Genomic DNA, 23,474 nt, shown 5'->3' on the forward strand with positions numbered 1-23,474 from the left:
CTTTAACATGTGACAAAACAGGAAGAACCATAGACATTAAAATTCTAATGCACATGCCTAGCCATATGGAAGTTAATAATATTGTGTCTTTAAAGCTATAGAAGCTGTCAAACTTCCAGAATAACGAATTTCATTCTTTTCCCTGATATGAATCCCATACTGAACAGATTTCTTCCCTACATCCCCATGCCTAACAGAAAATCTTTTACATGCTTTGTCAACAATGCAAGTGTACCTAAGTTTGTAAAATGTCTATTCTTTGTCGTGACGCATAAGTTACAACATGACCCTATTTAGTACAAACTTTGAAAATGTCCTCAAACATTCTCTTGTTGTAAATATCTAATTGAACGATTTTGTGAAATATCATTATGATAACCTTACTACGAATTATGTATCCTGAGACCTAAGATAAGTAAAATTAACAGTACAACAAATTTATAAAAGTTCCTAATGCAAGGTGAAGATAACGAACAGTGATCAATCTCATAACTCCTATAAACAATACAAAATAGATAGTTGGGCACACCAGAGGTGAGATCAGGTGCCTAGGAGGAGTAAGCATCCCTGTTGACCGGTCACACCCGCCGTGAGCCCTATATCTCTTAATACTCCTAATCGAAGTATCAACAAGATCATCACAAGCGGTACATCATACGCCCATCGGGCAGTAATGACGAAATTTCAGTGCAATATCTGTATCCATAGTGCGTAAAAGTTCAGGATACTATTTTAACTACTTTTAGGCCTAAAGTACTTCATGGTGCACCAAATGAGCTGAAATGAAAACGGAATCTGAATTCTTCGAAAAGAAGGGTTGTGACTACAATTCAGGGCAATACTTGTATCCATAACCAACAAAAAATCTGGAAAACTATTAGACCTATGTTTAGCCATAAGGTAGATCACAGTGCACCAATCCGGCTGAAAGGCAACGGGAACTTATATTTCTCCGAGAGGAAGCTTGTGACTAAATTTCAGGGCAATATCTGTATCCGTAACGACAAAAGTCAAGAAAACTATCACTGTTAGCCCTAACGTAGGTCAGGGTGAGTGCACCAATCCAGCTGAATTGCAAACTGGACCTGAATTCCTCCGAGAGGATACATGTGACTAAACTTCAGGATAATAACCGTAGGAGTAACGAAAAAAGTCTGGAAAACTTATTCTTGCAAAATATCAACGTTGTACGTGCATTCCGTATGGGAGAAGCCTGGAAAACATTACCTCTGATGGGTGAACGTAAATACAACGCCATGATATAATATGTACCGTCTCACGACGGACTACTGAAAATGGAGCATATCATCCTCTACAAAGACCGACTCTTTCTATATCTACACGATTCGATCTATATTACTATTCTGCATATGAATACATACATGCTATAGAGAATATAGAAATCTGCTTACATACAATTACCTCGACATCGTTTACGATTGCAAGTTCTATACATATACTTGTAGCTTCTACCGGTACATCGTTTGCCTCTCCTGCATGGTCGAGGATTTGTACATGACCTATATTTGACGTATTTCCGGGTTGGTTTCCCACAGGTTCTGCCACATCTACATTTCTTCACTAACTTCCAACTTCCCCAAGAAGACCATCCTCCATAGGCTAGAAAAGGTCATCATTATGTGTTACGAAGTACAGAAATAAAATATTTTGAAAGTTCACAAGTATCAAAGTATCAGTTAGGACGTGTAATGTAATTTTGATATGATGATGTTGTTGACAGAAATGTTAATGATATGTATTCTTGTTTCCAAATCCAAATCTGAGAAACTGATAGTGACATTCCAACGCTTCTGACTTCAAGTCACATAAAACAACCTTACGTTTTATGTTAAACATTCATTTATTTCACTATCAGCATGTAATATGTATACGTTTTCTCGTGTGCTACATAATGAAATTAGAGGAACATATAGTAGAAAAGTGTTTCTCTTTAATATGGTTTCGAACGGTCCTCCATTTGGAAATCAATTATATTGACTATTTCCCATCACGTCTGGTCAGTACTATCCCTCGCAGATATTTCTCTTTCGACAAAATGTTTGCATTTTCCGCAAATAAAACAAGCAACACCTCTTCTACGAAGCGTTCCACTGAAAATAATACTCTTTGAAACACTGTACAGGAATTTCGTATTTGCCGTGTATAATTTCGTGAATTTCTTAATTTCTAAATTTCCTTCCAAATGTGTATACAGTGATATATGTTGTCTTCCTTTAATGGGAATATGACATTTTCAGCTTGGACGGTAAATAAACTACTCTAATGTCGATTATTGCGGATTAGAATCAATTTTGTGCACAAAAATAATTACCAACACACGGATGATTAATTTTCAGATTTTGAAAGTCCATGTCCGCCAAATTATTTCCCACTAACATTAATTGTATACTGATGAAGACCCTTCAGCTCGGGGGTAATTGTTCTGTGTTTGATGTCGTTTTTTCTGGTGTCAATAAAACGTTTTTAACACCAGTAATCAAAATTATACTATTTATAATTGTCCATATTTTGTAACTCTGTGTCCCCCAAAAGATCGTCTCCTAACATTATTTGTATACCTATCAACTAAAAAGCTAAAAAGTTTTCACCTGCGGCCACAAATAAAAAAAAGAACAAAAAAAAAACAAAAAACCGGTATTTATCCAATGTGGTTGATCAGTAATATTTAAAATTTCTAGATCATTCTTTCCTCAAAAACTCAAGCATATCGAGTTGGACTTCTAAATAGCCAAAATCTACATGAAAGGAATTTTGCAAAACATTGAAAAAAAAGACGGAGCCTAATGGGATTATAAAGTACAACGTCACTGTCAGACAATTGCTTTCTACGTAAATAATTCAATATCACTTGTAACACATAGTTTGATAGGTTCATTAAACTCTATCAATATTTTTTCATGTCGTATAAAAAAAACAAAGCTGTCGTTTATTCCCGATATACATAAAGGTATGACGAACTGAACTGACGTTACAATTCGTTTTGGCTGTTCAGTTTCTATTTTGTTGCTATGGCGATATTGGTCCGCGTCATAAAAGATTTATCTTTTCTCTAGAATTATCTTCAAATGATATTTAACACGATTTACTAAACTAAATTGTAAGGAAAGAAAGCAATTTTTATTAAATTTTTACGATCTAAAGTAAGTTGGGATTAAAATGAGTAAAAATTACTTTCATTCCTTAATTACCTGAACATCCTTTCGAATAGCATCTTGTGTATTTATACTTGTAACTTCTACCGTAGCATTTCCTCCCCCCATTGCATGGTCGAGGATTTTTACAGGACCTGTATCTAACGTGTTTCTGCATTCGTCTTCCGTAGGATTTATAGTATGCACATCTTCCAACTTTCCTCCAATTTTTCCACGACGACCATCCACCATTGACTACAAACAGAAATAAGTAGACTGAAAAGTGAAGATAACGAACAGGGATCAATATCATAACTCCTGTAAGCAATACAAAATAGATAACTGGGCAAACACGGACCCTTGGACACACCATCAGGTGCCTACGGAGAGTAAGCATCTCCTGTTGATCGTTCACACCCACCGTGAGCCCTGTGTCCTGATCAGGTACACGGAGTTATCCGTAGTCCAAATCAGTGTGTCAAGAACGGCCTAACAATCGGTATCTTAAAAAAGACGATACTGATATCTATAATATATTCAAAAATTATTACAAAATTTCTTAATACATTAATCCTGATCGCTGATTGCAAGGTTTGTCCTTGCAATGAACAGTTTCTCAACATTTTCCTTCAAAATCGCCATTTAGTGAAAACGTTCGTGAGTGAATGCTTTTTCGCAGCTTATTGGTAGGAAAATCATATTTCTTTAACATGTGACAAAACAGGAAGAACCATAGACATTAAAATTCTAATGCACATGCCTAGCCATATGGAAGTTAATAATATTGTGTCTTTAAAGCTATAGAAGCTGTCAAACTTCCAGAATAACGAATTTCATTCTTTTCCCTGATATGAATCCCATACTGAACAGATTTCTTCCCTACATCCCCATGCCTAACAGAAAATCTTTTACATGCTTTGTCAACAATGCAAGTGTACCTAAGTTTGTAAAATGTCTATTCTTTGTCGTGACGCATAAGTTACAACATGACCCTATTTAGTACAAACTTTGAAAATGTCCTCAAACATTCTCTTGTTGTAAATATCTAATTGAACGATTTTGTGAAATATCATTATGATAACCTTACTACGAATTATGTATCCTGAGACCTAAGATAAGTAAAATTAACAGTACAACAAATTTATAAAAGTTCCTAATGCAAGGTGAAGATAACGAACAGTGATCAATCTCATAACTCCTATAAACAATACAAAATAGATAGTTGGGCACACCAGAGGTGAGATCAGGTGCCTAGGAGGAGTAAGCATCCCTGTTGACCGGTCACACCCGCCGTGAGCCCTATATCTCTTAATACTCCTAATCGAAGTATCAACAAGATCATCACAAGCGGTACATCATACGCCCATCGGGCAGTAATGACGAAATTTCAGTGCAATATCTGTATCCATAGTGCGTAAAAGTTCAGGATACTATTTTAACTACTTTTAGGCCTAAAGTACTTCATGGTGCACCAAATGAGCTGAAATGAAAACGGAATCTGAATTCTTCGAAAAGAAGGGTTGTGACTACAATTCAGGGCAATACTTGTATCCATAACCAACAAAAAATCTGGAAAACTATTAGACCTATGTTTAGCCATAAGGTAGATCACAGTGCACCAATCCGGCTGAAAGGCAACGGGAACTTATATTTCTCCGAGAGGAAGCTTGTGACTAAATTTCAGGGCAATATCTGTATCCGTAACGACAAAAGTCAAGAAAACTATCACTGTTAGCCCTAACGTAGGTCAGGGTGAGTGCACCAATCCAGCTGAATTGCAAACTGGACCTGAATTCCTCCGAGAGGATACATGTGACTAAACTTCAGGATAATAACCGTAGGAGTAACGAAAAAAGTCTGGAAAACTTATTCTTGCAAAATATCAACGTTGTACGTGCATTCCGTATGGGAGAAGCCTGGAAAACATTACCTCTGATGGGTGAACGTAAATACAACGCCATGATATAATATGTACCGTCTCACGACGGACTACTGAAAATGGAGCATATCATCCTCTACAAAGACCGACTCTTTCTATATCTACACGATTCGATCTATATTACTATTCTGCATATGAATACATACATGCTATAGAGAATATAGAAATCTGCTTACATACAATTACCTCGACATCGTTTACGATTGCAAGTTCTATACATATACTTGTAGCTTCTACCGGTACATCGTTTGCCTCTCCTGCATGGTCGAGGATTTGTACATGACCTATATTTGACGTATTTCCGGGTTGGTTTCCCACAGGTTCTGCCACATCTACATTTCTTCACTAACTTCCAACTTCCCCAAGAAGACCATCCTCCATAGGCTAGAAAAGGTCATCATTATGTGTTACGAAGTACAGAAATAAAATATTTTGAAAGTTCACAAGTATCAAAGTATCAGTTAGGACGTGTAATGTAATTTTGATATGATGATGTTGTTGACAGAAATGTTAATGATATGTATTCTTGTTTCCAAATCCAAATCTGAGAAACTGATAGTGACATTCCAACGCTTCTGACTTCAAGTCACATAAAACAACCTTACGTTTTATGTTAAACATTCATTTATTTCACTATCAGCATGTAATATGTATACGTTTTCTCGTGTGCTACATAATGAAATTAGAGGAACATATAGTAGAAAAGTGTTTCTCTTTAATATGGTTTCGAACGGTCCTCCATTTGGAAATCAATTATATTGACTATTTCCCATCACGTCTGGTCAGTACTATCCCTCGCAGATATTTCTCTTTCGACAAAATGTTTGCATTTTCCGCAAATAAAACAAGCAACACCTCTTCTACGAAGCGTTCCACTGAAAATAATACTCTTTGAAACACTGTACAGGAATTTCGTATTTGCCGTGTATAATTTCGTGAATTTCTTAATTTCTAAATTTCCTTCCAAATGTGTATACAGTGATATATGTTGTCTTCCTTTAATGGGAATATGACATTTTCAGCTTGGACGGTAAATAAACTACTCTAATGTCGATTATTGCGGATTAGAATCAATTTTGTGCACAAAAATAATTACCAACACACGGATGATTAATTTTCAGATTTTGAAAGTCCATGTCCGCCAAATTATTTCCCACTAACATTAATTGTATACTGATGAAGACCCTTCAGCTCGGGGGTAATTGTTCTGTGTTTGATGTCGTTTTTTCTGGTGTCAATAAAACGTTTTTAACACCAGTAATCAAAATTATACTGTTTATAATTGTCCATATTTTGTAACTCTGTGTCCCCCAAAATATCGTCTCCTAACATTATTTGTATACCTATCAACTAAAAAGCTAAAAAGTTTTCACCTGCGGCCACAAATAAAAAAAAGAACAAAACAAAAAACAAAAAACCGGTATTTATCCAATGTGGTTGATCAGTAATATTTAAAATTTCTAGATCATTCTTTCCTCAAAAACTCAAGCATATCGAGTTGGACTTCTAAATAGCCAAAATCTACATGAAAGGAATTTTGCAAAACATTGAAAAAAAAGACGGAGCCTAATGGGATTATAAAGTACAACGTCACTGTCAGACAATTGCTTTCTACGTAAATAATTCAATATCACTTGTAACACATAGTTTGATAGGTTCATTAAACTCTATCAATATTTTTTCATGTCGTATAAAAAAAACAAAGCTGTCGTTTATTCCCGATATACATAAAGGTATGACGAACTGAACTGACGTTACAATTCGTTTTGGCTGTTCAGTTTCTATTTTGTTTCTATGGCGATATTGGTCCGCGTCATAAAAGATTTATCTTTTCTCTAGAATTATCTTCAAATGATATTTAACACGATTTACTAAACTAAATTGTAAGGAAAGAAAGCAATTTTTATTAAATTTTTACGATCTAAAGTAAGTTGGGATTAAAATGAGTAAAAATTACTTTCATTCCTTAATTACCTGAACATCCTTTCGAATAGCATCTTGTGTATTTATACTTGTAACTTCTACCGTAGCATTTCCTCCCCCCATTGCATGGTCGAGGATTTTTACAGGACCTGTATCTAACGTGTTTCTGCATTCGTCTTCCGTAGGATTTATAGTATGCACATCTTCCAACTTTCCTCCAATTTTTCCACGACGACCATCCACCATTGACTACAAACAGAAATAAGTAGACTGAAAAGTGAAGATAACGAACAGGGATCAATATCATAACTCCTGTAAGCAATACAAAATAGATAACTGGGCAAACACGGACCCTTGGACACACCATCAGGTGCCTACGGAGAGTAAGCATCTCCTGTTGATCGTTCACACCCACCGTGAGCCCTGTGTCCTGATCAGGTACACGGAGTTATCCGTAGTCCAAATCAGTGTGTCAAGAACGGCCTAACAATCGGTATCTTAGAAAAAGACGATACTGATATCTATAATATATTCAAAAATTATTACAAAATTTCTTAATACATTAATCCTGATCGCTGATTGCAAGGTTTGTCCTTGCAATGAACAGTTTCTCAACATTTTCCTTCAAAATCGCCATTTAGTGAAAACGTTCGTGAGTGAATGCTTTTTCGCAGCTTATTGGTAGGAAAATCATATTTCTTTAACATGTGACAAAACAGGAAGAACCATAGACATTAAAATTCTAATGCACATGCCTAGCCATATGGAAGTTAATAATATTGTGTCTTTAAAGCTATAGAAGCTGTCAAACTTCCAGAATAACGAATTTCATTCTTTTCCCTGATATGAATCCCATACTGAACAGATTTCTTCCCTACATCCCCATGCCTAACAGAAAATCTTTTACATGCTTTGTCAACAATGCAAGTGTACCTAAGTTTGTAAAATGTCTATTCTTTGTCGTGACGCATAAGTTACAACATGACCCTATTTAGTACAAACTTTGAAAATGTCCTCAAACATTCTCTTGTTGTAAATATCTAATTGAACGATTTTGTGAAATATCATTATGATAACCTTACTACGAATTATGTATCCTGAGACCTAAGATAAGTAAAATTAACAGTACAACAAATTTATAAAAGTTCCTAATGCAAGGTGAAGATAACGAACAGTGATCAATCTCATAACTCCTATAAACAATACAAAATAGATAGTTGGGCACACCAGAGGTGAGATCAGGTGCCTAGGAGGAGTAAGCATCCCTGTTGACCGGTCACACCCGCCGTGAGCCCTATATCTCTTAATACTCCTAATCGAAGTATCAACAAGATCATCACAAGCGGTACATCATACGCCCATCGGGCAGTAATGACGAAATTTCAGTGCAATATCTGTATCCATAGTGCGTAAAAGTTCAGGATACTATTTTAACTACTTTTAGGCCTAAAGTACTTCATGGTGCACCAAATGAGCTGAAATGAAAACGGAATCTGAATTCTTCGAAAAGAAGGGTTGTGACTACAATTCAGGGCAATACTTGTATCCATAACCAACAAAAAATCTGGAAAACTATTAGACCTATGTTTAGCCATAAGGTAGATCACAGTGCACCAATCCGGCTGAAAGGCAACGGGAACTTATATTTCTCCGAGAGGAAGCTTGTGACTAAATTTCAGGGCAATATCTGTATCCGTAACGACAAAAGTCAAGAAAACTATCACTGTTAGCCCTAACGTAGGTCAGGGTGAGTGCACCAATCCAGCTGAATTGCAAACTGGACCTGAATTCCTCCGAGAGGATACATGTGACTAAACTTCAGGATAATAACCGTAGGAGTAACGAAAAAAGTCTGGAAAACTTATTCTTGCAAAATATCAACGTTGTACGTGCATTCCGTATGGGAGAAGCCTGGAAAACATTACCTCTGATGGGTGAACGTAAATACAACGCCATGATATAATATGTACCGTCTCACGACGGACTACTGAAAATGGAGCATATCATACTCTACAAAGACCGACTCTTTCTATATCTACACGATTCGATCTATATTACTATTCTGCATATGAATACATACATGCTATAGAGAATATAGAAATCTGCTTACATACAATTACCTCGACATCGTTTACGATTGCAAGTTCTATACATATACTTGTAGCTTCTACCGGTACATCGTTTGCCTCTCCTGCATGGTCGAGGATTTGTACATGACCTATATTTGACGTATTTCCGGGTTGGTTTCCCACAGGTTCTGCCACATCTACATTTCTTCACTAACTTCCAACTTCCCCAAGAAGACCATCCTCCATAGGCTAGAAAAGGTCATCATTATGTGTTACGAAGTACAGAAATAAAATATTTTGAAAGTTCACAAGTATCAAAGTATCAGTTAGGACGTGTAATGTAATTTTGATATGATGATGTTGTTGACAGAAATGTTAATGATATGTATTCTTGTTTCCAAATCCAAATCTGAGAAACTGATAGTGACATTCCAACGCTTCTGACTTCAAGTCACATAAAACAACCTTACGTTTTATGTTAAACATTCATTTATTTCACTATCAGCATGTAATATGTATACGTTTTCTCGTGTGCTACATAATGAAATTAGAGGAACATATAGTAGAAAAGTGTTTCTCTTTAATATGGTTTCGAACGGTCCTCCATTTGGAAATCAATTATATTGACTATTTCCCATCACGTCTGGTCAGTACTATCCCTCGCAGATATTTCTCTTTCGACAAAATGTTTGCATTTTCCGCAAATAAAACAAGCAACACCTCTTCTACGAAGCGTTCCACTGAAAATAATACTCTTTGAAACACTGTACAGGAATTTCGTATTTGCCGTGTATAATTTCGTGAATTTCTTAATTTCTAAATTTCCTTCCAAATGTGTATACAGTGATATATGTTGTCTTCCTTTAATGGGAATATGACATTTTCAGCTTGGACGGTAAATAAACTACTCTAATGTCGATTATTGCGGATTAGAATCAATTTTGTGCACAAAAATAATTACCAACACACGGATGATTAATTTTCAGATTTTGAAAGTCCATGTCCGCCAAATTATTTCCCACTAACATTAATTGTATACTGATGAAGACCCTTCAGCTCGGGGGTAATTGTTCTGTGTTTGATGTCGTTTTTTCTGGTGTCAATAAAACGTTTTTAACACCAGTAATCAAAATTATACTATTTATAATTGTCCATATTTTGTAACTCTGTGTCCCCCAAAATATCGTCTCCTAACATTATTTGTATACCTATCAACTAAAAAGCTAAAAAGTTTTCACCTGCGGCCACAAATAAAAAAAAGAACAAAAAAAAAAACAAAAAACCGGTATTTATCCAATGTGGTTGATCAGTAATATTTAAAATTTCTAGATCATTCTTTCCTCAAAAACTCAAGCATATCGAGTTGGACTTCTAAATAGCCAAAATCTACATGAAAGGAATTTTGCAAAACATTGGAAAAAAAGACGGAGCCTAATGGGATTATAAAGTACAACGTCACTGTCAGACAATTGCTTTCTACGTAAATAATTCAATATCACTTGTAACACATAGTTTGATAGGTTCATTAAACTCTATCAATATTTTTTCATGTCGTATAAAAAAAACAAAGCTGTCGTTTATTCCCGATATACATAAAGGTATGACGAACTGAACTGACGTTACAATTCGTTTTGGCTGTTCAGTTTCTATTTTGTTTCTATGGCGATATTGGTCCGCGTCATAAAAGATTTATCTTTTCTCTAGAATTATCTTCAAATGATATTTAACACGATTTACTAAACTAAATTGTAAGGAAAGAAAGCAATTTTTATTAAATTTTTACGATCTAAAGTAAGTTGGGATTAAAATGAGTAAAAATTACTTTCATTCCTTAATTACCTGAACATCCTTTCGAATAGCATCTTGTGTATTTATACTTGTAACTTCTACCGTAGCATTTCCTCCCCCCATTGCATGGTCGAGGATTTTTACAGGACCTGTATCTAACGTGTTTCTGCATTCGTCTTCCGTAGGATTTATAGTATGCACATCTTCCAACTTTCCTCCAATTTTTCCACGACGACCATCCACCATTGACTACAAACAGAAATAAGTAGACTGAAAAGTGAAGATAACGAACAGGGATCAATATCATAACTCCTGTAAGCAATACAAAATAGATAACTGGGCAAACACGGACCCTTGGACACACCATCAGGTGCCTACGGAGAGTAAGCATCTCCTGTTGATCGTTCACACCCACCGTGAGCCCTGTGTCCTGATCAGGTACACGGAGTTATCCGTAGTCCAAATCAGTGTGTCAAGAACGGCCTAACAATCGGTATCTTAAAAAAGACGATACTGATATCTATAATATATTCAAAAATTATTACAAAATTTCTTAATACATTAATCCTGATCGCTGATTGCAAGGTTTGTCCTTGCAATGAACAGTTTCTCAACATTTTCCTTCAAAATCGCCATTTAGTGAAAACGTTCGTGAGTGAATGCTTTTTCGCAGCTTATTGGTAGGAAAATCATATTTCTTTAACATGTGACAAAACAGGAAGAACCATAGACATTAAAATTCTAATGCACATGCCTAGCCATATGGAAGTTAATAATATTGTGTCTTTAAAGCTATAGAAGCTGTCAAACTTCCAGAATAACGAATTTCATTCTTTTCCCTGATATGAATCCCATACTGAACAGATTTCTTCCCTACATCCCCATGCCTAACAGAAAATCTTTTACATGCTTTGTCAACAATGCAAGTGTACCTAAGTTTGTAAAATGTCTATTCTTTGTCGTGACGCATAAGTTACAACATGACCCTATTTAGTACAAACTTTGAAAATGTCCTCAAACATTCTCTTGTTGTAAATATCTAATTGAACGATTTTGTGAAATATCATTATGATAACCTTACTACGAATTATGTATCCTGAGACCTAAGATAAGTAAAATTATCAGTACAACAAATTTATAAAAGTTCCTAATGCAAGGTGAAGATAACGAACAGTGATCAATCTCATAACTCCTATAAACAATACAAAATAGATAGTTGGGCACACCAGAGGTGAGATCAGGTGCCTAGGAGGAGTAAGCATCCCTGTTGACCGGTCACACCCGCCGTGAGCCCTATATCTCTTAATACTCCTAATCGAAGTATCAACAAGATCATCACAAGCGGTACATCATACGCCCATCGGGCAGTAATGACGAAATTTCAGTGCAATATCTGTATCCATAGTGCGTAAAAGTTCAGGATACTATTTTAACTACTTTTAGGCCTAAAGTACTTCATGGTGCACCAAATGAGCTGAAATGAAAACGGAATCTGAATTCTTCGAAAAGAAGGGTTGTGACTACAATTCAGGGCAATACTTGTATCCATAACCAACAAAAAATCTGGAAAACTATTAGACCTATGTTTAGCCATAAGGTAGATCACAGTGCACCAATCCGGCTGAAAGGCAACGGGAACTTATATTTCTCCGAGAGGAAGCTTGTGACTAAATTTCAGGGCAATATCTGTATCCGTAACGACAAAAGTCAAGAAAACTATCACTGTTAGCCCTAACGTAGGTCAGGGTGAGTGCACCAATCCAGCTGAATTGCAAACTGGACCTGAATTCCTCCGAGAGGATACATGTGACTAAACTTCAGGATAATAACCGTAGGAGTAACGAAAAAAGTCTGGAAAACTTATTCTTGCAAAATATCAACGTTGTACGTGCATTCCGTATGGGAGAAGCCTGGAAAACATTACCTCTGATGGGTGAACGTAAATACAACGCCATGATATAATATGTACCGTCTCACGACGGACTACTGAAAATGGAGCATATCATCCTCTACAAAGACCGACTCTTTCTATATCTACACGATTCGATCTATATTACTATTCTGCATATGAATACATACATGCTATAGAGAATATAGAAATCTGCTTACATACAATTACCTCGACATCGTTTACGATTGCAAGTTCTATACATATACTTGTAGCTTCTACCGGTACATCGTTTGCCTCTCCTGCATGGTCGAGGATTTGTACATGACCTATATTTGACGTATTTCCGGGTTGGTTTCCCACAGGTTCTGCCACATCTACATTTCTTCACTAACTTCCAACTTCCCCAAGAAGACCATCCTCCATAGGCTAGAAAAGGTCATCATTATGTGTTATAAAGTACAGAAATAAAATATTTTTGAAAGTTCACATGTATCAAAGTATCAATTAAAACGTGTAATGTTGTTCTGATATGATGATGTTGTTGACAGAAATGTTAATGATATGTATTGTTGATTCCAAATCCAAATCTGAGAAACTGATAGTGACATTCCAACGCTTCTGACTTCAAGTCACATAAAACAACCTTACGTTTTATGTTAAACATTCATTTATTTCACCATCAGCATGTAATATGTATACGTTTACTCGTGTGCTACATAATGCAATTAGAGTAACATATACGAGAAAAGTGTTTCTCTTTCATATGGTTTCGAACGGTCCTCCATTTGGAAATTAATTATATTGATTATTTCCCATCACGTTTGGTCAGTACTATACCTCGCAGATATTTCTCTTTCGACAAAATGTTTGCATTTTCCGCAAATAAAACAAGCAACACCTCTTCTACGAAGCGTTCCACTGAAAATAACACTCTTTGAAACACTGTACAGGAATTTCATATTTGCCGTATCTAATTTCGTGAATTTCTTAATTTCTAAATTTCCTTCCAAATATGTATACAGTGATATATGTTGTCTTCCTTTAATGTGAATGGCAAATATGACATTTTCAGCTTGGACGGTAAATAAACTACTCTAATGTCGATTATTCCGAATTAAAATCAATTTTGTGCACAAAAGTAATTACCAACACACGGATGATTAATTTTCAGATTTTGAAAGTCCATGTCCGCCAAATTATTTTCCACTAACATTAATTGTATACTGATGAAGACCCTTCAGCTCGGGGGTAATTATTCTGTTTTGATATCGTTTTTTCTGGTGTCAATAAAACGTTTTTAACACCAGTAATCAAAATTATACTGTTTATAATTGTCCATATTTTGTAACTTTGAGTCCGCCAAAATATCGTCTCCTAACATTATTTGTATACCTATCAACTAAAAAACTAAAGAGTTTTCACCTGCGGCCACAAAAAAAAAAACAACAACAAAAACAACAACAACAAAATACAACGGTATTTATCCAATGTGGTTGATCAATAATATTTAAACTTTCTAGATCATTCTTTCCTCAGAAACTCAAGCCTATCGAGTTGGACTTCTAAAAGGAAAATGAAAGGAATTTTGCGGAACATTGAAAAAAAGACGGAGCCTAATGGGATTATAAAGTACAACGTCACTGTCAGACAATTGCTTTCTACGTAAATAATTCAATATCACTTGTAACATAGTTTGATAGGTTCATTAAACTCTATCAATATTTTTTCACGTCGTATAAAGAAAACAAAGCTGTCGTTTATTCCCGATATACATAAATGTATGACGAACTGAACTGACGTTACAATTCGTTTGGCTGTTCAGTTTCTATTTTGTTTCTATGGCGATATTGGTCCGCGTCATAAAAGATTTATCTTTTCTCTAGAATTATCTTCAAATGATATTTAACACGATTTACTAAACTAAATTGTAAGGAAAGAAAGCAATTTTTACTTAATTTTTACGATCTAAAGTAAGTTGGGATTAAAATGAGTAAAAATTACTTTCATTCCTTAATTACCTGAACATCCTATCGAATAGCATCTTGTGTATTTATACTTGTAACTTCTACCGTAGCATTTCCTCCCTCCATTGCATGGTCGAGGATTTTTACAAGACCTGTATCTAACGTGTTTCTGCATTCGTCTTCCATAGGATTTATAGTATGCACATCTTCCAACTTTCCTCCAATTTTTCCACGACGACCATCCACCATTGACTACAAACAGAAATAAGTAGACTGAAAGGTGAAGATAACGAACAGGGATCAATCTCATAACTCCTGTAAGCAACGCAAAATAGATAGCTGGGCAAACACGGACTCTTGGACACACCATCAGGTGCCTACGAGCAGTAAGCATCTTCTGTCGATCGTTCACACCCAACGTGAGCCCTGTGTCCTGATCAGGTACACGGAGTTATCCGTAGTCCAAATCAGTGTGTCAAGAACGGCCTAACAATCGGTATCGGTATCTAACATTATTTGTATACCTATCAACTAAAAAACTAAAGAGTTTTCACCTGCGGCCACAAAAAAAAAACAACAACAAAAACAACAACAACAAAATACAACGGTATTTATCCAATGTGGTTGATCAATAATATTTAAACTTTCTAGATCATTCTTTCCTCAGAAACTCAAGCCTATCGAGTTGGACTTCTAAAAGGAAAATGAAAGGAATTTTGCGAAACATTGAAAAAAAGACGGAGCCTAATGGGATTATAAAGTACAACGTCACTGTCAGACAATTGCTTTCTACGTAAATAATTCAATATCACTTGTAACATAGTTTGATAGGTTCATTAAACTCTATCAATATTTTTTCACGTCGTATAAAGAAAACAAAGCTGTCGTTTATTCCCGATATACATAAATGTATGACGAACTGAACTGACGTTACAATTCGTTTGGCTGTTCAGTTTCTATTTTGTTTCTATGGCGATATTGGTCCGCGTCATAAAAGATTTATCTTTTCTCTAGAATTATCTTCAAATGATATTTAACACGATTTACTAAACTAAATTGTAAGGAAAGAAAGCAATTTTTACTTAATTTTTACGATCTAAAGTAAGTTGGGATTAAAATGAGTAAAAATTACTTTCATTCCTTAATTACCTGAACATCCTATCGAATAGCATCTTGTGTATTTATACTTGTAACTTCTACCGTAGCATTTCCTCCCTCCATTGCATGGTCGAGGATTTTTACAAGACCTGTATCTAACGTGTTTCTGCATTCGTCTTCCATAGGATTTATAGTATGCACATCTTCCAACTTTCCTCCAATTTTTCCACGACGACCATCCACCATTGACTACAAACAGAAATAAGTAGACTGAAAGGTGAAGATAACGAACAGGGATCAATCTCATAACTCCTGTAAGCAACGCAAAATAGATAGCTGGGCAAACACGGACTCTTGGACACACCATCAGGTGCCTACGAGCAGTAAGCATCTTCTGTCGATCGTTCACACCCAACGTGAGCCCTGTGTCCTGATCAGGTACACGGAGTTATCCGTAGTCCAAATCAGTGTGTCAAGAACGGCCTAACAATCGGTATCTTAAAAAAAACGATACTGATATCTATAATATATTCAAAAATTATTACAAAATTTCTTAATACATTAATCCTGATCGCTGATTGCAAGGTTTGTCCTTGCATTGAACAGTTTCTCAACATTTTCCTTCAAAATCGCCATTTAGTGAAAAAGTTCGTGAGTGAATGCTTTTTCGCAGCTTATTGGAAGGAAAATCATATTTCTTTAACATGTGATAAGACAGGAAGCACCATAGACATTAAATTTCTAATGCGCATACCTAGCCATATGGAAGTTAATAATATTGTGTCTTTAAAGCTCCAGAACAACGAATTCCATTCTTTTGGCTCATATGAATCCCATACTGAACAAATTTCTTCCCTACATCCCCATGCCTATCAGAAAATCTTTTAGTTTACTTACAGACAAGCCACTACAAAACTTCAAAAGTAACGTGTGTTCTTTAACATATCAGTTTATAAAATTTCAGATTCATTAAGAATTTCACGATTTTAGAGAATGTACGTACGGTACCAATCTTTACCTGATTTTTATGTCCAATCTCTAGGAACATGTGTTTCTACTGTTCTAAGTAACTCAGTTCATTTAAATACTCTGCCAGCTTGATGTGAAGTGCTACAAATTTAGACTTATTCTAGGTGACCATGGTCATTTAGCAGCGATGGCTAAATTTCACGATTGTGTGAACAGATAGTGATTACCTCCTTATCTAAATATTTATATAAAATACTTGATTTACACTGACAATGTTTTATGATAGAACGTCAATTACGTTTTAACGTCCTGGGTCTCCAGTGGCTAAGGTTCTAACCCACGACCCTCTGAATAATAAGTTGACCCTCTGTCAACAGAATACAACGAAGGATGCTTCGATGTACACTTACCTCTACAACGCTTTCGGTAGCAGGTTCTGTATGTGTACTTGTAGCTTCGACCATAACATCTCCTCCCACCATTACATGGTCTAGGATTTGTACAGGATCTGTATTTAACGTATTTCTGTATTGCTCGTCCACAGGATTTCTTACACGTACATCTCCCTCTCGGTTTCCATCTCCCCCAAGATGACCATCTTCCATTAACTATAAAAGTTAATTAATTTTCACTTTGAGGTATCAATTAGGCCTGTTAAAAAAGTATACCTAACGCTCTTCAAGCAAGTTCTCTACGAGCAAAACTATAATTTTCACATTTTCACATTTCATAATGATACTGGTATGTCCGCTGTCAAATTCTGTGAAAATTGTAACATCCTTTATTAGGAATGCAAGTTCAATGCTAGTGTATCTGGGTGCTAGTTGATAGTGTATTATGAATCGTTTGGTAGTTTATATAAAATACTTTGTGGTAACACTTAACAGAAAAGACTTAAAATCATCACTCTCAGAGTGAAAAGTATTAATTTCGGTGTATAATGAAAGAGGTAAAATGGAAACCCACTGTTATGTTATACGGCATTTTTATCTGTTTATTAGACATAAGTAATTTACTGCCAACAACTTTTGAACTTATCTTAATGCATTATATTGCGTGATTGCTATGGTAGTAATTCATGGATTCCATGTATTTTCCCCAAAAAACCAATGGGATCCAGAAGTCACAAGCACTTTAGATATATTCACTTTGTATTAATCTAAGTATTTACACTTCTTTTGAAATTGTAATTCTCACGTCCTTGTCGGCATCTGTACCACTCTTAAGTTTGTATTCTTTATAACATCTGTGAGGTTACTTACTGTTCATTGTCTTCACTTTTCCATCTTCATTTGAAACATTCATTTTGCATGTTTCACTTGCATAAGTAGAAATTTGGAATTTTTAGGGTGACCTCTAGTGGCCATAGATTTCATAAAGATGATGTGTCATTAAGATTTGCTATTCGTGTCATGTCTATGAAGCAATTTTTTTCTAAATCACCTTTGCATCGTCTGCTGTGGCAAGTCTTATAGATGTATTTGTAGCTTCTACCATAGCACCTCCTACCGCCAAAGCGTGGTCTAGGGTTTGTGCAAGACCTCTTTATGACATATTTTCTCGTCCCTCTCCCACAGGACCTCGAACAAACACATCTCCCTACGGGTCTCTGTCTGACCCAATAAGACCATCTTCCATTAACTGCAAGAGGAAATTAAAGTCATATATGTATATTTATATGTATAGAAATCTGATACGGTACCAATTTTGATGCACCAGATGAGCATTTTGACAAATAATGTCTTTTCAGTGATGCTCAAACCGAAATTTTGAAAATACGAAATAACAATAAACTCATAAGAACTAAAAGGAAAAACAAAATGGCAAAGACCGAAGTCAAATTCGTCTAAGGATCAGAGCTATGCATGAATATATAAAACGCACTCCCACTGGTTGATTAGATTTCATCATCATTCTATATATTGTCTATACTGGGTTGACGATGGGTCTACATTTTAACTTTCTACCCTGTATCTGACTCGTATCTTTTTATCTTATGTCTAACTCTTAACTTTCTATCATATGTTTAAATCGTAACTTTTTACCTTGTGTTTATATCCTAATTTTCTATGTTGTGTCTAAATCCTAACTTTCTACCTTATGTCTAAATCCCTTTTCCGATCTTATGTTTAAATCCTAACTTTCTACCCTGTATTTGAATCATAACTTTCTATATTTTGACTAAATCTTAACTTTTTCTCTATGTTTAAATCTTAACTTTCCATCCTGTGTTTAAATCTTAACTTTCTACCTTGTTTTTAAATCCTAACTTTCCCACCTTGTGTTTAAAGCCTAACTTTCTATCTTGTATCTCAATCCTAACTTTCCCTCCAGTGTCTAAAATCCTAACTTTCTATCCTGTGTCTAAATCCCAACTTTCTATGTAGTGTTCAAATCCTAACTTTCTATTTTGTGTCTAAATCCTAACTTTCTATGGTGTGGTTAAATCCCAACTTTCTATGTTGTGTTTAAATCCCAACTTTCTATATTGTGTTTAAATCCTAACTTTCTATCTTGTGTCTGAATCCTAACTTTCTATGTTGTGGTTAAATCCCAACTTTCTATGTTATGTTTAAATCCTAACTTTCTATCTTGTGTCTAAATCCTAAGTTTCTATCTTGTGTCTAAATCCTAACTTTCTATCTTGTGTCTAAATCCTAACTTACTATGTTGTTTTTAAATCCCAACTTTCTATGTTGTGTCTAAATCCTAACTTTCTATCTTGTGTCTAAATCATAACTTTCTATGCTGTGGTTAAATCCCAACTTTCGATGTTGTGTTTAAATCCAAACTTTCTATGTTATGTTTAAATCCTAAGTTTCTATCTTGTGTTTAAATCCTAACTTTCTATCTTGTGTCTAAATCCTAAGTTTCTATCCTGTGTTTAAATCCTAACTTTCTATGTTGTGTTTAAATCCCAATTTTCTACCTCGTGTTTAAATCCTATCTGTCTATCCTCTGTCTAAATCCTAACTTTCTACATTATCTATAAATCCTAACTTTCTATCCTGTGTCTGAATCCTAACATTCACATCTTGTGTTTAAATCCTAACATTCTATCTATGTCTAAATCCTAACTTTCTCTCCAGTGTTTAATTCCCAACTCTTTACCATGTGTTTGAATCATAACTTTCTTTCTTTTGACTAAATCTTAACTTTTTATCTATGTCTAAATCCCAACTTTCCGCCTTGTGTCTAAATCCTAACTTTCTACCTTGTGTTTAAATCCTAACTTTCGGACCTTGTGTTTAAAACCTATTATCTATCTTGTATCTAAATCCTAACTTTCCCTCCAGCGTCTAAATCCTAACTTTCCCTCCAGTGTCTAAATCCTAACTTTCTAGCTTGTGTCTAAATCCCAACTTTCTATGTTGTGGTTAAATCCCAATTTTCTATGTTGTGTTTAAATCCTAACTTTTTATCCTGTGTCTAAATCTTAACTTTCTACATTGTCCATAAATCGTAACTTTGTATCCTGTCTCTAAATCGTAACACTATGTCCTGTCTCTAAATCGTAACTTTGTATCCTCTCTCTAAATCGTAACACTATGTCCTGTCTATAAATCGTAACTTTGTATCCTCTCTCTAAATCGTAACACTATGTCCTGTCTATAAATCGTAACTTTGTATCCTCTCTCTAAATCGTAACACTATGTCCTGTCTATAAATCGTAACACTATATCATGTCTATAAATCGTAACTTTGTATCCTGTCTCTAACTCGTAACACTATGTCCTGTCTCTAAATCGTAACTTTGTATCCTCTCTCTAAATCGTAACGCTATGTCCTGTCTATAAATCGTAACACTATGTCATGTCTATAAATCGTAACTCTGTATCCTGTCTCTAAATCGTAACACTATGTCCTGTCTATAATTCGTAACACTGTGTCCTGTGCTCACACTGAATTCCACAGCTCTGTTGACGTTATGCACATCATCGACATTGTGACGTTAACAGTATGTTGTGTACATCGTTCCTATCTAGTGGGGAGCCTATCATGGAGTGGAAATAAATTACAGTCAAGCTCGGGGATGTCTAATCTACGGATTCTTAAACTCCTCACATGTGAAACATTGAGTTGGTTTAATCTTTTCTGGACACGACATTTATCAATCTAAATGTACAAAATCGTTTGAGATATCCCTGGTTTCTATTGGGGAAATCGAGAAAGTTAAGCTAGAACATGACATGTTCACACCAAAAGCCTTTTGGAAATATCTCATGCATTATATTTTCAATCCCTTCCATTAGAATTACTTGGCCTATGTCTTGGTCTGCGGTGCCTCCGACGTCGTATGCGAATTGGTCTTCTGATACGAACTCTAATCCATCTCCTTCTTCTTCCCGACCTCCTGGTTGTCCTCACTTTACTTCTCCTCCTAATCCTTCTCCTTCTTATCCTCCTGCTCCTCCTGCTCCTCCTTCTCCTTCTCCGCCAGCCCCTTGGCAGTCTCTGAAGATCTCTAGGTGATCTATATTTCATGATTTTTAAATAAATACCACCACTAAATAGATTAACCCGCACACTAAAGGAATAATTGGGAGAGAGAGAGAGAGAGAGAGAGAGAGAGAGAGAGAGAGAGAGAGAGAGAGAGAGAACTTGGCGTTGATCTAGTGAACAGAAATTAAAAGTTTTATTAAAGGAAAATGCGTTTGTAACAGTGTCTGATAAAAATTGTGGATTCCTTGTATGACCCCAAATGAAAAATACTTTATCGGGATGAATTGTAAATGTTGTACATGTATTGTAAATCGGGGACATCCCAGGTGTCTCATAATTATAGTCGTGCAAGGAAGAGTCCAAACAGATCTTTTCCAAAAGAAACATATTCTAATTTTCTTTCAGCGGAATTTAAGTTTCATCTATCTAGAGTTCGATTCAAAGCAGTTTCTAGGGGCGCAGGTATTACCTTTTTGAACCAGCCAATCAGCGTTCCTTGTCAAATTGTCGGTAAGTCGCTTTCAGTTCAGAAAAAATATTGAACAACGGGGTTACGAACTATTTTTATTTATTAATTTATTGATTATTTTACTTCATTTCCTTTTTTCTTATCTTAGCAATGTTTGCGACCTCCATATCCAGTTTAGCGAACAACCGAAAACATGTTATTATTTAAAGATTTAAATAAACACACCCCAAAAAAATACATAGTACAACTAGAATTCACACCTTACCTGTCATCTGTGTGGCGAATGATCGGACTTTTAGATTTAGAAATTAACAAGCTCTTGTAGGTTTCCACCTCATTTCTTTTGGGGCGATACCTAAAATTTGCAAATATATGATAACTCTTACAAACGTGAAAAATTATTTTTGGTTCACAAATACACAAATGAAAATAGCTTACGAATGAGCACAGGATAAAAAGAAACTCAGAAAAATAATTCCAAACACCAATTTGACGTCCATGTTTCAGGAAATTCAGAAAAAGTCACATCAAACGACATAAAATGTATTCAACTCTCTTCTTCCAACATCTGTCAATATTTATCCATAGCGTCACGCAAACGATTGATCAAATTGCAATACGATCTATTGAAAGTTTAGCAACAAACATTTCCACACTATAATGAAAATAACAAAGTTTTTTCAGTTTAAGACAGACTCTCTCTCTCTCTCTCTCTCTCTCTCTCTCTCTCTCTCTCTCTCTCTCTTCTTTTTAATGTTTCTGTATCAGATATTATATGCATGTATGGATGTATTTATCTCGTATATAAATACATATATCAAAACAAAAATCAATAATACATATAAATTTTTACCTCTGTTGTTAAACATGTATTAATCTACACGTCCTCGGTGAGCGTCTTGGGATGTACATTTCAAAGGGAAATAAACACACATTAAAATTACTTAACTTTATTAAGGAGGAACTCTACAGCGTCATGATAGCCACGACAATAACGATATCTTTATTCTCTTAAACTGGATTACAGTGTAGAAAAAAACAGAATGAACATACACTGTATAATATACATGTAGATGTAGAAAAAAAACTGGAATGCATGTATAATGTTGTCCATGGATGGGTCGATTTACCTGCTCTCTCAGAAATTATGAATTGACTTAAATATCAACTTCAATAAGTTTTGCTGGTAGAATTAGTAAATATTGTTTCATCGTCATAATCGCCGACGTCCTTTTAAAACATGAATGAAAATATAAACATCAGCAATATTTGTCTAGCTGAGTAGCTCAGTGGGTTAGCACGTCAACTGATGAAATGTATATCGCGGGTTCAAGTCCAGCAGAGGTTTCAATTTTTTTCAGATTACTTTCTACTAAAACGGCATTTTTTTTTCCTCTAAATGAAGTAAATCTGAAATTTTCAATTTCAAATAGTGTTGTGGATATCCTCCACTGTTCATTCCTATCAAATTTCTCTTGTGTAGCAGTTTTAAATCTTAACTAAACTCTACTCTTTCAAAACGAACCTCTCAACATATAGCGTCTATTCCTCTAACACTGAACATAGGGAGAGTTATCTCTCTTTCCCTGTTTAGTTGCCAACTGTTTAGTTGCCAAATAATTCATTAGTATTCGTAGTTCGATCCCGGTGATCGACAGTGGTTGTGAGATGCCCCGGTTTCCTCCCACAAAATGACTCCCTAACGCCGACATCCGTGCAAGTTGGTAAATAGCAAGTACGCGTATAAAGCTAATTATATCCCCCCGCAA

General features: G+C 35.4%; 1 protein-coding gene across 8 annotated transcripts in view; it reads right to left on the reverse strand.

Moving 5' to 3' along the window:
* Positions 1-22,290, reverse strand: part of LOC125654081 (SCO-spondin-like) — a 58,875-nt gene extending 36,585 nt beyond the window's left edge. For 7 of the 8 annotated variants that reach the window (XM_056142771.1, XM_056142770.1, XM_056142767.1 and 4 more), the window contains exons 1-14: positions 22,144-22,278; positions 21,971-22,060; positions 21,053-21,267; positions 18,237-18,434; positions 17,204-17,401; positions 15,876-16,073; positions 14,781-14,978; positions 12,991-13,188; positions 10,923-11,120; positions 9,135-9,332; positions 7,066-7,263; positions 5,278-5,475; positions 3,210-3,407; positions 1,423-1,620 (exon numbers count right to left, since the gene is read on the reverse strand). In XM_056142771.1, coding sequence (XP_055998746.1) covers positions 1,423-1,620; positions 3,210-3,407; positions 5,278-5,475; positions 7,066-7,263; positions 9,135-9,332; positions 10,923-11,120; positions 12,991-13,188; positions 14,781-14,978; positions 15,876-16,073; positions 17,204-17,401; positions 18,237-18,434; positions 21,053-21,267; positions 21,971-22,060; positions 22,144-22,205 — 2,545 coding nt within the window. In that variant the 5' untranslated portion in view covers positions 22,206-22,278. Of the gene's footprint in view, positions 1-1,422; positions 1,621-3,209; positions 3,408-5,277; positions 5,476-7,065; positions 7,264-9,134; positions 9,333-10,922; positions 11,121-12,990; positions 13,189-14,780; positions 14,979-15,875; positions 16,074-17,203; positions 17,402-18,236; positions 18,435-21,052; positions 21,268-21,970; positions 22,061-22,143 lie in introns of all 8 variants that reach the window. The other variant, XM_056142765.1, reaches the window with a different exon arrangement.
* Positions 22,291-23,474: the final 1,184 nt, after the last annotated feature.

The sequence above is a fragment of the Ostrea edulis genome, chromosome 7 (genome assembly GCF_947568905.1).
Source record: "Ostrea edulis chromosome 7, xbOstEdul1.1, whole genome shotgun sequence".
Lineage (NCBI taxonomy): Eukaryota > Metazoa > Mollusca > Bivalvia > Ostreida > Ostreidae > Ostrea > Ostrea edulis.